Source organism: Gopherus flavomarginatus, chromosome 5 (assembly GCF_025201925.1).
Source record: "Gopherus flavomarginatus isolate rGopFla2 chromosome 5, rGopFla2.mat.asm, whole genome shotgun sequence".
Taxonomy (NCBI): Eukaryota; Metazoa; Chordata; order Testudines; family Testudinidae; genus Gopherus; species Gopherus flavomarginatus.
In genome coordinates, this window is record NC_066621.1 from 54,545,867 (window position 1) to 54,559,064 (window position 13,198).

Sequence of the window (13,198 nt, forward strand, 5' to 3'; positions counted from 1 at the left end):
TTTCTCTTTGAAACAGGACTGGATCAAAGCGAATTAACAAACAGTTAATGTGTGTCAGCAGGGTGAATGCAGGCAGTAGGGCATGGCAGGCTAGCTCAGGATAAAAATCACACCCCAGCTTGCCAAGAACTAAATGTTTGTGTAGACAAGCCCCTAGATCAGAAATAACAACATGACTTTGCAGCAGGTGCCACTGACTCCATCCAGACAGGCACACACCTGCAACCCTTAATAGTGGCTTACTGAGTACCTTGTGTGAATTCCTGCTCCACAGCACAGCACAAGTCTGAGGCTATTCTGGCCCCATTCTGTACTTTCTGAGATATGATTCTGCACAGCATTGAGCACTGTGACTTCCATCCTGGAAAGCACTTGAGCACATACTTAACTTGCAGCACCTGTGCCGCAGTCTCATAATGGATCAATGGAACTACTCAAGAGCTAAAAGTTAAGCATATCCTTTACATACTTTGCTGGGCTGGGGCTAGTGCTCGGTACTGCAGGACTGAGCCCCGTAAAGGGAAGCATGCTGTTTGAATTAGCTGTTCATCGGCATCTCAGCACTGCCTCCAACTCATGTCCCCAGTTGCCCTGCCCAGCTCTCCTGCAGTGGGAATTATTTCCAGGTATGCAGGGGGAGGCTGAACACAACTATGCAGTTAGTGAGAGAGCCTAACATGTACCCTCCTTTTTCTCTGCTCCATCCCGCAACCCTATGTGTGGGTATTTCAATGAATTCTTGCCCCTCGGTGCCAGGCTTCAGAACTGAATGCATGGTCCACAGCAGGTGATCCACCCTTAGCACTGTAAGGGATATGTCTTTGATACAAACTCTTCTCCGACTTACCGCACTTGTACTTAGTACAGCCACAAACATTTTCTGTGCTGTTTTGAAACTGTTCATCTATCTGCAGTTTCTCTCCCTATCCACACGAAAGAAAAAAAAGATATTGTGATGTCACAAACAAGCGTTTGCCTGTTTGATTTTTCTCCTTTAAACTTTCACTTCAGGGCTAAGTGGCATAGTTAATACACTAATTTTTTACCTCTGAAGCCTTGACTGGAATCTGACTTTGGTCACCCACAAGTGAAAATTAGTTTAGTAGCTGTGACTTATTGGACATTTGTTTTTGTCTCCAAAGTGAGAAGGATTACAGTATAAGAAGAGTTTGAAACTGAAGTGGAAAGGCTATGGCAGGTCAGGATTGAAATCCAGTGGCACCCCCATTAATGGAAGTCTGCCTACTGTATGGGCCACGTCATTTGCTGAGATAACTCCACTGATGTGAATGGAATTATACAAGCAGAGAATATGATCTTACATTTTACATTGACCAATTTACTTTCATATGCACCAAGATTAATCAAATTCATCCCTTCCTTCCCCCTCCCACTCCAAACAAACCTCTAAAAACCTATTAATAACAGCTTTATTGTTAGCTTTTTCTAAATAGTTAGATTATAATATTTCATGGAGAGAAAAATACTATTTGTTCATTAAGATATCAATAACAAATGTAATTTGACTATTCCAAGGATAGTGCATTTTTCTGGATAAAATAGTCACAGTGAATTCAAAATGTATTCATCCCACAAAGTAATTAAGCATGTGCCCAACCTTAAGCGCGTGAGAAGAATGCACATAAGCAGTCCCATTGAAACATGACTAAGTGTTTTACTGACTCAGAGCCTGATGTTTAAAAAACACTGACATATTCATCATGACAGGATAGTATTAAATTAATGATAATGTGTTTAATTTCTGACAGAATAAATGCTAAATCCTGCCCTCTGATGTGTGCATGCAGTTCCCGTGCCTGCATTTTTCAGTGGGATTTGATCCTAAAAGAGAAAAGCAAATTGATACCTGCTAGTCATTTTAGTCTGCATGATATTTTTTTCTTAGATTTTAAATCATGTTTCTAATAACAATTGAAATGTTCATGACTAACATTTCAGCTATATTATACCATAATTATCTAATCTAATCTATCCACTAAAGCAATGTAAAAAGAAGAGAAAGATAAAGAAGTTAATCATAATTTACTGACACTTTAAATATTTTTGCTAAGAAAATTCTAAAATAATTCATTTTAACAAGATGGATTCCATACCAGTTTGCACTGAGGTTTAGCGATTGTATCACAAGCACACTCTAAAATAAAACAGAAACTGTCATTCAGAAAAGTATCTTGGCATTTGCATTAAAACAAAAAAGTGTCAAACAGCACCAAGCAGTCACTACAGAAGCCCTGCTGGCTTTTGAAACATCTCCTGCTGAGCCCAGTACTGTGGAGACAAATTGCATCTGACTTCTGTTCCAGCCTGACCCCCAATCCCAAATAAATGGATCCCATAGACCACTTTGCCCTGTAGCTATTAGAACTATTTATTTTATGATCTCTCTGAAAAAAGAAAAAATCTGGAAGATTAAGAGATTTCTTGCTTTGAGCTGGCTACTCCCTATTTCATCTGCGCACCAGCACCTCTCCATGGGAGAGGTATTCAAAACAGCCTGCACCCTGGGCAGGTTAACAGCTGAATAACTTTGATTATTTTGTAGCCTTCAGGTTAAAAGGCCACAAAGATTTTACCAGCTCAACAGGATCTAACACAGTTAAAATGAAAACAGATCATTTTACCACATGTACGATACGGACAACACTTTTCTGGGCTCCAAACTTCCACCAAAGACATCCCTATTGCACACTGGAATTCATGGCAACGATAAGTTTCACAAACTAAAAGAAAGAAAAAAATACCTTCAACATGTGGTTCTAAATTTTTTATTTATTTATTTATTTTCAATGAACAGAAACACAAAGCACAGGCAATGAATTGTTCACTCATGAAAAGCTCTAGCCAGGTGGGGTGTGAGGAGTTGCATTTAAAATTGTTTTACAATGCTCTGTGTTGATCTCAGTTAATCTCCACTATTCAGTGCCAGGAATGACCAGTACTATACATCTGTGTCATGCATGAGATGTTGCTTTATGAACATGATGTTTTAAACATTATAAGAGTATAGGTTCAGCACTGGAGAGGACAGAAGTATATGCCCAACAGGAGAGAGATATCCATTCCACCATTTATAGCACTGAACATTTATTACTAGGAAATTCAGTGCAGTGACTCTACTATTTTCATTTAAGAATCACAAAAAAAAAAAAAAAAATCAAGTCAACTTACCACACTGGTATGCAGGGCAACATCTATCTGTAGTGTTGCCATCTACGGTAAGCATTTCTCCTTCCTGGCATTTTGGTATCTGATCAGAGCAAACCCCACATGCTGAAGAAGATAAAGATTTAAATACAAGAAAGGAAGGGAACTGAAAATGTTATTGAGACACAGCACATAAGATTTTGCTAATTGTAACTGTATTTTGCCTGTGAATCACTCAGCACCCTCAGTGTTTTTACAGTACCCTCAGTCTGCCTGAACATAAATACAGTACACCCTTACCACAATGAACCCCTGGGAATCCAGGCCATTTGTTTGTTATAGCCAGGGGTTCGCTATACTGAAAGAGCACTGCTGGTCTGATACCTCAAGCCCTGCAGCAGGAGTTAACTCCTCCAGCCCTGGGGCCACAGCCCGAGCAGACAGCTCTCTGCCCCCTGCCGTAGCCCCAGGGCAAGAGAAGCTCCGAGCTTCCTGCTGCAGTGGTGGGGCTCCAGGTAGGATCCAGGGACCAGGTTCACGATAGCCCAAGGTTCATAATTGTTAAAGGCTTTATAGTGAGGATGTACTATATCTTTGATGCCCAACAAAAGGCTTTATCCCTGACACTTGTTGTATCTTCTTACTTGAACTTGCAGCAAAAACACAGTATTGAATTTTTGGTATCACAGGCATTTCTAGTTGAAAGATTTATGACATCAAACACAGGCAAAAGGACAACGGGTTGTGAAGGAGAAAGCTCCACACTCAACACACAGCTTCCTGTGCTAACAGATTGAGCACAGAAAGCTGTCAGCAATGAAAATTCCTTTGGTACAAATGCATTTAAGGTTTGTCCCAGGTGGAAGTCTTTACTGAAACCCCAGCTATTTGACAGTTTTTCTTTAATGCCTTAAAGGTTGCATGTGTGTCAGGAAGATTCACCCTGTGCTCCACTGAAATCAATAAAGTGCAAAAACAAAGAGTATACTAAAGGGACACATACAGGACAGTTTATTGGCTGTATGATAAAGATCTATACTGCAGCAAGTGGAAATCTTGCATGATGCCAAGAGTGTTCTTTTATTACTGATCTACACCAACAGCTCTCAAACTAATTTGATCAGGCCCCCCTTCTTTGTGTCTGTAGTCATTTATGTGCCATTCCCTCCCATACAAATATACATATACCGCAACCCAGTTTTGAAGGCAGTGCCACGCCAGCAGCAGCACAGAAGTAAGGGTGGCAATGTGAAAAGTGATATTCATCAATGTCACTTTCCACAGCAGACTTAGTGCCACATTGCCACTTCTGCTGCCACCCTGGGGCTGACAGCCAGAGCCCTGCCACCTCCAGGTGAAGAACTGGGGTGCGAGGAGCCTGAGCCCAGGCTGCCTCTTGGTGAGGGAATGGGGGGGAAGGAAAGCCTGAGCCTGGGTGATAAGGCTCCAGCTGTCCCCTTTATCTCTGCCTCAAAGGTGTGCACAGCCCTTCTGCATGAGCCCCAGCCACCCAGGGCTGGCAGCCAGAGCTCTAAAAAAAAGAAATACTGCTTATGCCTCCCTTATAGACTCATAGACTCTAGGACTGGAAGGGACCTCGAGAGGTCATCGAGTCCAGTCCCCTGCCCTCATGGCAGGACCAAATACTGTCTAGACCATCCCTAATAGACATTTATCTAACCTACTCTTAAATATCTCCAGAGATGGAGATTCCACAACTTCCCCAAGCAATCTATTCCAGTGTTTAACTACCCTGACAGTTAGGAACTTTTTCCTAATGTCCAACCTAAATCTCCCTTGCTGCAGTTTAAGCCCATTGCTTCTTGTTCTATCATTGGAGGCTAAGGTGAACAAGTTTTCTCCCTCCTCCTGATGACACCCTTTTAGATACCTGAAAACTGCTATCATGTCCCCTCTCAGTCTTCTCTTTTCCAAACTAAACAAACCCAATTCTTTCAGCCTTCCTTCATAGGTCATGTTCTCAAGACCTTTAATCATTCTTGTTGCTCTTCTCTGGACCCTCTCCAATTTCTCCACATCTTTCTTGAAATGCGGTGCCCAGAACTGGACACAATACTCCAGTTGAGGCCTAACCAGTGCAGAGTAGAGCAGAAGAATGACTTCTCGTGTCTTGTTTACAACACACCTGTTAATGCATCCCAGAATCATGTTTGCTTTTTTTGCAATAGTATCAAACTGTTGACTCATATTAAGCTTGTGGTCCACTATGACCCCTAGATCTCTTTCTGCCGTACTCCTTCCTAGACAGTCTCTTCCCATTTTGTATGTGTGAAACTGATTGTTCCTTCCTAAGCGGAGCACTTTGCATTTATCTTTATTGAACTTCATCCTGTTTACCTCAGACCATTTCTCCAATTTGTCCAGATCATTTTGAATTTTGACCCTGTCCTCCAAAGCAGTTGCAATCCCTCCCAGTTTGGTATCGTCTGCAAATTTAATAAGTGTACTTTCTATGCCAACATCTAAATCGTTGATGAAGATATTGAACAGAGCCGGTCCCAAAACAGACCCCTGCGGAACCCCACTTGTTATACCTTTCCAGCAGGATTGGGAGCCATTAATAACTACTCTCTGAGTACGGTTATCCAGCCAGTTATGCACCCACCTTATAGTAGCCCCATCTAAATTGTACTTTCCTAGTTTATCTATAAGAATATCATGCGAGACCGTATCAAATGCCTTACTAAAGTCTAGGTATATCACATCCACCGCTTCTCCCTTATCCACAAGGCTCGTTATCCTATCAAAGAATGCTATCAGATTAGTTTGACATGATTTGTTCTTTACAAATCCATGCTGGCTATTCCCTATCACCTTACCACCTTCCAAGCGTTTGCAGATGATTTCTTTAATTACTTGCTCCATTATCTTCCCTGGCACAGAAGTTAAACTAACTGGTCTGTAGTTTCCTGGGTTGTTTTTATTTCCCTTTTTATAGATGGGCACTATATTTGCCCTTTTCCAGTCTTCTGGAATCTCCCCCGTCTCCCATGATTTCCCAAAGATAATAGCTAGAGGCTCAGATACCTCCTCTATTAACTTCTTGAGTATTCTAGGATGCATTTAATCAGGCCCTGGTGACTTGCAGGCATCTAACTTTTCTAAGTGATTTTTAACTTGCTCTTTTTTATTTTATCTTCTAAACCTACCCTCTCCCCGTAAGCATTCACTATGTTAGACATTCCTTCAGACTTCTCAGTGAAGACCGAAACAAAGAAGTCATTAAGCATCTCTGCCATTTCCAAGTCTCCCATTACTGTTTCTCCCTCCTCACTGAGCAGTGGACCTACCCTGTCCTTGGTCTTCCTCTTGCTTCTAACGTATTGATAAAAAGTCTTCTTGATTCCCTTTATTCCCATAGCTAGTTTGAGCTCATTTTGTGCCTTTGCCTTTCTAATCTTGCCTCTGCATTCCTGTGTTATTTGCCTATATTCGTCCTTTGTAATCTGACCTAGTTTTCATTTTTTATATGACGCCTTTTTATTCTGTAGGTCACGCAAGATCTTGTGGTTAAGCCATGGTGGTCTTTTGCCACATTTTCTATCTTTCCTAACCATCGGAATAGCTTGCTTTTGGGCCCTTAATAGCATCTCTTTGAAAAACTGCCAACTCTCCTCAGTTGTTTTTCCCATCAGTCTTGATTCCCATGGGACCTTACTTATTAGCTCTCTGAGCTTACCAAAATCTGCCTTCCTGAAATCCATTGTCTCTATTTTGCTGTACTCCCTTCTACCCTTCCTTAGAATTGCAAACTCTATGATTTCATGATCACTTTCACCCAAGCTTCCTTCTACTTTCAAATTCTCAACGAGTTCTTCCCTATTTGTTAAAATCAAGTCTAGAACAGCTTCCCCCCTAGTGGATTTTTCAACTTTCTGAAATAAAAAGTTGTCTGCAATGCAGTCCAGGAACTTATTGGATAGTCTGTGCCTGCAGTGTTATTTTCCCAACAAATATCTGGATAGTTGAAGTCCCCTATCACCACCAAATCTTGGGCTTTGGATGATTTTGTTAGTTGTTTGAAAAAAGGCTCATCCACCTCTTCCACCTGATTAGGTGGCCTTTAGTAGACTCCCAGCACGACATCACCCGTGTTTTTTACCCCTTTTAGCCTAACCCAGAGACTCTCAACACTTCCATCTCCTATGTCCATCTCCCCCTCAGTCCAAGTGTGTACATTTTTAATATATAAGGCAACACCACCTCCCTTTTTCCCCTGTCTATCCTTCCTGAGCAAACTATACCCATCCACACCAACATTCCAGTCATGTGTATTATCCCACCAACTTTCAGTAATGCCAACAATGTCATAGTTGTATTTATTTATTAGCAGTTCCAGTTCTTCCTGCTTATTACCCATACTTCTTGCATTTGTATATAGGCATCTAAGATACTGGTTTGATCTTGCCTCCCAGCTTTGCCCTGACCCTCCTTTCTCTCTGCCATTATAGCCCATGCTCCCTCCTGTTTCCAACCCATCTCCCAGGTCTTGTTCCCCACTTACCAGTGGGGTTTGCTCACCTGTCCCCGTCGAACCTAGTTTAAAGCCCTCCTTACTAGGTTAGCCAGTCTGTGCGCAAATAAGGCCTTTCCCCTCCTCAAAAGGTGAACACCATCTCTGCCTAGCAGTCCTTCCTCGAATAGCATCCTGTGGTCGAGGAAGCCAAAGCCCTCCTGGCTCCTTGAGAGCCTCCCCCATAATTTGAGAGCTGCTGATCTACACTGCGCATGGACCCCACTGGCTCAGCCCTCAATCCTCCTTCCATGGAATCCCCAGCTCTGCTACAACATCATGCAGGGCTGTTTTGAAGCTCCCCAAAAAAACGCACATGGGATAGTGTCTTCTGTTTCCCTTGCCCTATACACGCAACAAACAGTTTTTAAATGGCATCTGGGCTTTAAACAGCTGAGTTGGGTACCCCACTGTGGCCTTAAATGATACATGATTATCCAGTTATCCTTGCCTATATGCTAACACGCACAGTTACATTAAGTGAAGATATCATACCACATATATAAGATACGCAGCAGGTCCCCTCCACACGAGCAGCAATCAGAGTTTGGTCTTCTCGGCAGTTCTGACTCTGCTCCACTGGTTCACACTTGGATGGGTCACATTCTAAAACAAGCACAATACATTTTTTGTTAAATGTCAGTCTTTGGGCAAAAGTATGGTGCCCCCTTTTGCCTGCAAGAGCAAAGGGAGGAGGCACTATAGCATCACCAAGCTCAAGCCAATCTCAGAACAATATATCTATGTATTTAGATTTATGAAATAATAAACCAAAAAGCACCTACATCCCAGACTCTGGACTCTTGTGTAAATAACATTCTCCATAACCACTCATCTTCATCCCTTCAACTAAATACATCATACAGGAAGGTAAGTCAACAACTACATCATGCAAACTGCGTGCAGAAAATAAAAAGAAGGGAAGAGCACAGGAGGAATTTCTGTCTCTTCTTGCCTAAGACCGGGAGGAGGAGAACAGCTGAGTGGGGCCATCTGGGTTGTGCAGGACAGTCACAGACAGAACAGCTCAGGAGGTAGCAAACTCATCAGCACTCTTTACATTTGAACTAAGGAAGGAGCTGCATGCGCTAACCTCAATGCCTGCTTCCAGGCACCAGCAGGCAGAGAGGAGACCATAGTCTTACAACCCCAAGTCACTTGGACAGAGCCCTTTAGAGCAGAGGAACACAGCTAGGCATGTTAGTCATGCCTTTGCTCAGCACTCCACAGAGTGCTAGGTCACATTTCTGCCTGATCCTCGCACAGAAGGCCTCTTTGCCAGTGCACCTGCACAAGATGCACTAGAATCCAGCCCTAGGTTTACAAGTGAAAGAGAACTCTGTATACAGACATAATGATGATGTCTACACTGACATTTTTTTCCTGTGAAACTCAATCCATTTTTGCAAATGGTTTATAGTTTCACTCCAAAATTTTCACACTATGAAATCCTACAAGAACGTCTAATCTGTAGCACATCAGAATAAGTTTGAATATTGCAAAACGCTGGTATAGTACAGACATTTCTGCCAAAAATAGTTCTGTTCTATGTTTTTACTTCTACATAAAATACCTACCACAAGTGTAACTGGGACAACAGGAATCTTCACGATAGTAAGTGACTAGCTTTTCCAGGCCCTTACATTCAGGGATAAAGGATTCACAAAAGCTCTGATTACAAACTATTAAAAAAAAACATACAAAAAAGAAATGATGAACTTCTACACTATTCAGTTACAGGTCTTTTATGTTAAATGGAAAACATCAAGTTGTGTTTCTGGTTCATTGTTTAAAAAAAAAACCCAAACAACAATAAAACACATGCAAAAAGGCTAATAGTGGGATTTTCAAAAGCGCTCAGCATCAGGGCTGGCTCCAGGCACCAGCATTCCAAGCAGGTGCTTGGGGCGGCAATCTGCAAGGGGCAGCAGTCCAGGTGTTTTTGCCCCCAAGCAGTGCGCTGAATTGCCGCCGGACGGTGGGGGCAGTCCATGTGCTGTTAAGGCGGCACACCTGTTTCCACAGTGGCGGCAATTCGGCGGCAGCTTCTATGTTCAGCTGTGCACAGCGGCACAGCTTCTGTCTTCTGGCTGAAGACAGAAGCTGCTGCCGAACTGCCACCGTCGCGGAAATGCGCGTGCCGCCCTAACGGAGCAGGGACTGCCCCCGCCATCAGCAATTAGGCAATTAGGCATGCTGTTTGGGGCAGCAAAAACAGTAGAGCCGGCCCTGCTCAGCATTAGCCGAACTCTCACTGGAAGCAGAGTTAGGCTAAAGCTGAGCACTTGCAGGGTGACCAGATGGCCCGATTTTAAAGGGACAGTCCCGATTTTGGGGTCTTTGTCTTATATAGGCTCCTATTACCCCCCACTCCTATTCCGATTTTTCACATTTGCTGTCTGGTCACCCTAAGCACTTATGAAAATCTAACTTTAAAAATCTATTTCCCCTGGAGAACTCTGCAACAATCTGATCTCAATCGTCATAGGCACGAACAATGATAGTAACTTGCAACATTTGCTTTTGAATGTGGGATCTCTTAGAGACGTATGCATATAAAAAGTTTCCCTAATTCTGATATGATTTTTTGCTACCAATTTACTTTTCAAAGAGGGTAAATGATCTCTATATTTCTTCCAAATTAGGAATTATCCTGTTGATTTATTTTTATTGACTAACTAAAAGAATCTATAGACTCTAGCCTATAACTGCTTTCAATAGCTGCTAGATGTACGATTCATTCAAAAAAGCAACAAATCCAGCTGCAAATTCAGATCCATATAAAGAAGCCAGGCAGCCACTATAAGAATTTTACCACATAACAAATCAGCTTTCACCATTCTGACTTCCAAAATAGCATGTGTAGTATAAAAACAAACCATAGCACAAAGGAAGTGGGATATGCCAGAAAGGACACGTCATATTTTCATATACTTTTTTAAGGGTACTTACTACATATCTTTTGAGGACAACAGGTCTGATCATCTGGAACAATCAGAGCCACTTCCCCAAAGCGCAGACAGTCTAACTCATGAATATCTGAGCAGTTGTATTCCACAGGAATAATGGTCTCGTTGTCAACACATTTGTGCATGCAGCATCCGCTAAGGGAGGTTTTCCAAATCTCCCCTACTGCGTGGGGTGCTCCCGAACTGTCTGTGCAGGCTAAATTATTGCAATAGAAGACAGAAATTTTTAATGCCATTTCAGAGTTGACCATCTTGTTGTTCTACGGCATGTGTGTCATTGCAAACTAGTGTCTGGATCTGGGCTAATGGCTAATGCTGACCACTCCAAATGGAAGAGGGAGGTTGGGTGTGAGTCAGCATCACTGGGAGGACATGCTGCAATGTTGGAGCTATAACTCCAGAGTACCCTTGAGTTAGGCATCATCAGCCCAGCCATCAGATAGGGAACTCCACTAATTAGTGAGGTCTGCTCAAGAATGTGGTCATCACTTGACAGATGGCAAAAATCAAAAAGGGGAGATCAATACATACCACACTTTTCTTCTGGAATGCAGAGAGTGGAGTAAGCACGGTGAAGAATGGTCCCCTCAGAACAGACACAGCCCTCTGTCAGCACTGAGCAGGATTCTGAATCCTGAGGAGTGGATTCACCATTCTGACAAGTTCTTGGAATGTCACAGGCAGCTATACAGGCCTGGTACGAGGTGTCTTCTGAGCAGGGAAAGGCTAACAAGGAAATAAAACACTTAAAATAGACCACATTTTGAAGAACTATAGCACACATAAGGGTATTGTCTAGTACAGAAGGGTACAAGCAGGGCTGTGTGAAATTCCCCTCCGTTACATTGATATGCATTGCTCAGCTCCTATATGGAATCAGAAGTGATCCACAAATTTACACAAAATTGTCAAGAGCAAACTTTGTAAACAATTTAACTCATTTTCCCTCCCACATAACATATTTTCCCCAGGCAATAGCTAGCCTTTTTGGGGGCAGTGGGGAGAGGACCAGAAAAACCATCCCAACACACAATTTCTTCTCCCTCACAAACCAGTTCAGATTTTTAAAACATTTAAACATGTAGGTTTACCTTTAAATATATTTTTATTGAAATAGTTTGAATATTTCCCAGAGGAAATGAAATGACAAATATCTTGATTACTATAGCGTCTGGCACAGGGGTATCAAACCTGTGTCTCTGGAGCCACATGCGGCTCTTCAGCAGTTAATATGCGGCTCCTTGTATAGGCACCGACTCCAGGGCTGGAGCTACAGGTGCCAACTTTGTGACATGCTGGGGGGTGCCAGCTCTGCCACAGGCCCTGCCACCATTACACCTCTTCCTGCCCCCTCACCTGAGCCTGCTGTGCCCTCGCTCCTCCAGAGCTTCCTGCATGCCATGAAACAGCTGATCGGGAGGTGCAGGGAGGCACTGATTGGCGGGGCTGCCGGTAGGCAGGAGATGCTGGTGGGGGGAACTAATGGGGGGCTGTTGATGTATTACTGTGGCTCTTTGGCAATGTACACTAGTAAATTCTGGCTCCTTCTCAGGCTCTGGTTGGCCACCTCTGGTTCTGGCAAATCTTTATCAACTACATCAAGTTGCATATGCGGGCAAAAAAAGTCAACACCTTTTCACCCAAATGATTATGAATGGAACTACTGATATGTTGCCATACTTAGTAGCTATTGGCATTAATGATTCTGTTGGATGATACATATTGGTGCTGTCTTTTGTATCCAGTACAAACTGCTTTTGCACGTTATTCTCTTCTAACAGCTTCAAATATGGTTACATGAGGTATGTGAATGGGTAGTCGGTTTAAATGACAACATCTAGTCTCTAGTTTACAGCAACTCACTTTGATGTAGTTCTGCCTGCAGAACACGTAAGATGAGATCCTCAGCTGGTGAAAATCAGTGCTTCAATTTTCACAAATTTACAGCAGCTGGGGATCACTCTTCTTTAAAATCTCAAATCTTCTATTTTCACTTGCAGTACAAAACAATGTGCTTGCTTTAATCATACTTCTTGAAAACCTTAGGAGAGTGTCACTCTTCTTTCATATATGGTAGCTCTTTACAGGTTTATCTGTGCTAATGAACAAGTGAGAAATTTTATTAAATCAGTGTTGTGGAAGGCCATTGTCCTGCAATGACCGGCTCATAGCACTGAAGGGAGAGATTTTTAGTTTTAATAATGGTCAGTCTCCTTACTTTAATGATTTCTATGATTATTATGCGTACATATTTCCTAAAGAATCTACAACGGCAAGGCTACTAATGTTAGCCAAAAATGGATCATCATCTTCTTGGTCTGAGAGCTGTGGGGAAAGGACATAGTTCTAAAAAGTTGTGTTGAGGCCCTGCAAGTCTGCAGTCTGGTCAGCACAGAGTGCAGCATGTTCACTACACCCCTCGATGTGATGCCTAACCCACACAAATTGCTTACCGGAATGATGGCCATGATGGGAGGTCAAAACTCAGTTTACAAAGAGAGTGCTTGCTCAGGAATGGGGAAGGCTCAAG

General features: G+C 42.6%; 1 protein-coding gene across 1 annotated transcript in view; it reads right to left on the bottom strand.

Annotated features, from left to right (window-relative positions):
- The window catches only part of OTOG (otogelin), a 168,740-nt gene that overhangs the window by 17,548 nt on the left and 137,994 nt on the right, over positions 1-13,198 (bottom strand). Inside the window, exons 43-50 of the mRNA XM_050955788.1 lie at positions 11,200-11,394; positions 10,652-10,864; positions 9,277-9,381; positions 8,195-8,305; positions 3,190-3,291; positions 2,643-2,741; positions 2,115-2,155; positions 848-923 (exon numbers count right to left, since the gene is read on the bottom strand). Of these exons, the coding sequence (XP_050811745.1) occupies positions 848-923; positions 2,115-2,155; positions 2,643-2,741; positions 3,190-3,291; positions 8,195-8,305; positions 9,277-9,381; positions 10,652-10,864; positions 11,200-11,394 (942 nt within the window). The remainder of the gene's footprint in view (positions 1-847; positions 924-2,114; positions 2,156-2,642; positions 2,742-3,189; positions 3,292-8,194; positions 8,306-9,276; positions 9,382-10,651; positions 10,865-11,199; positions 11,395-13,198) is intronic.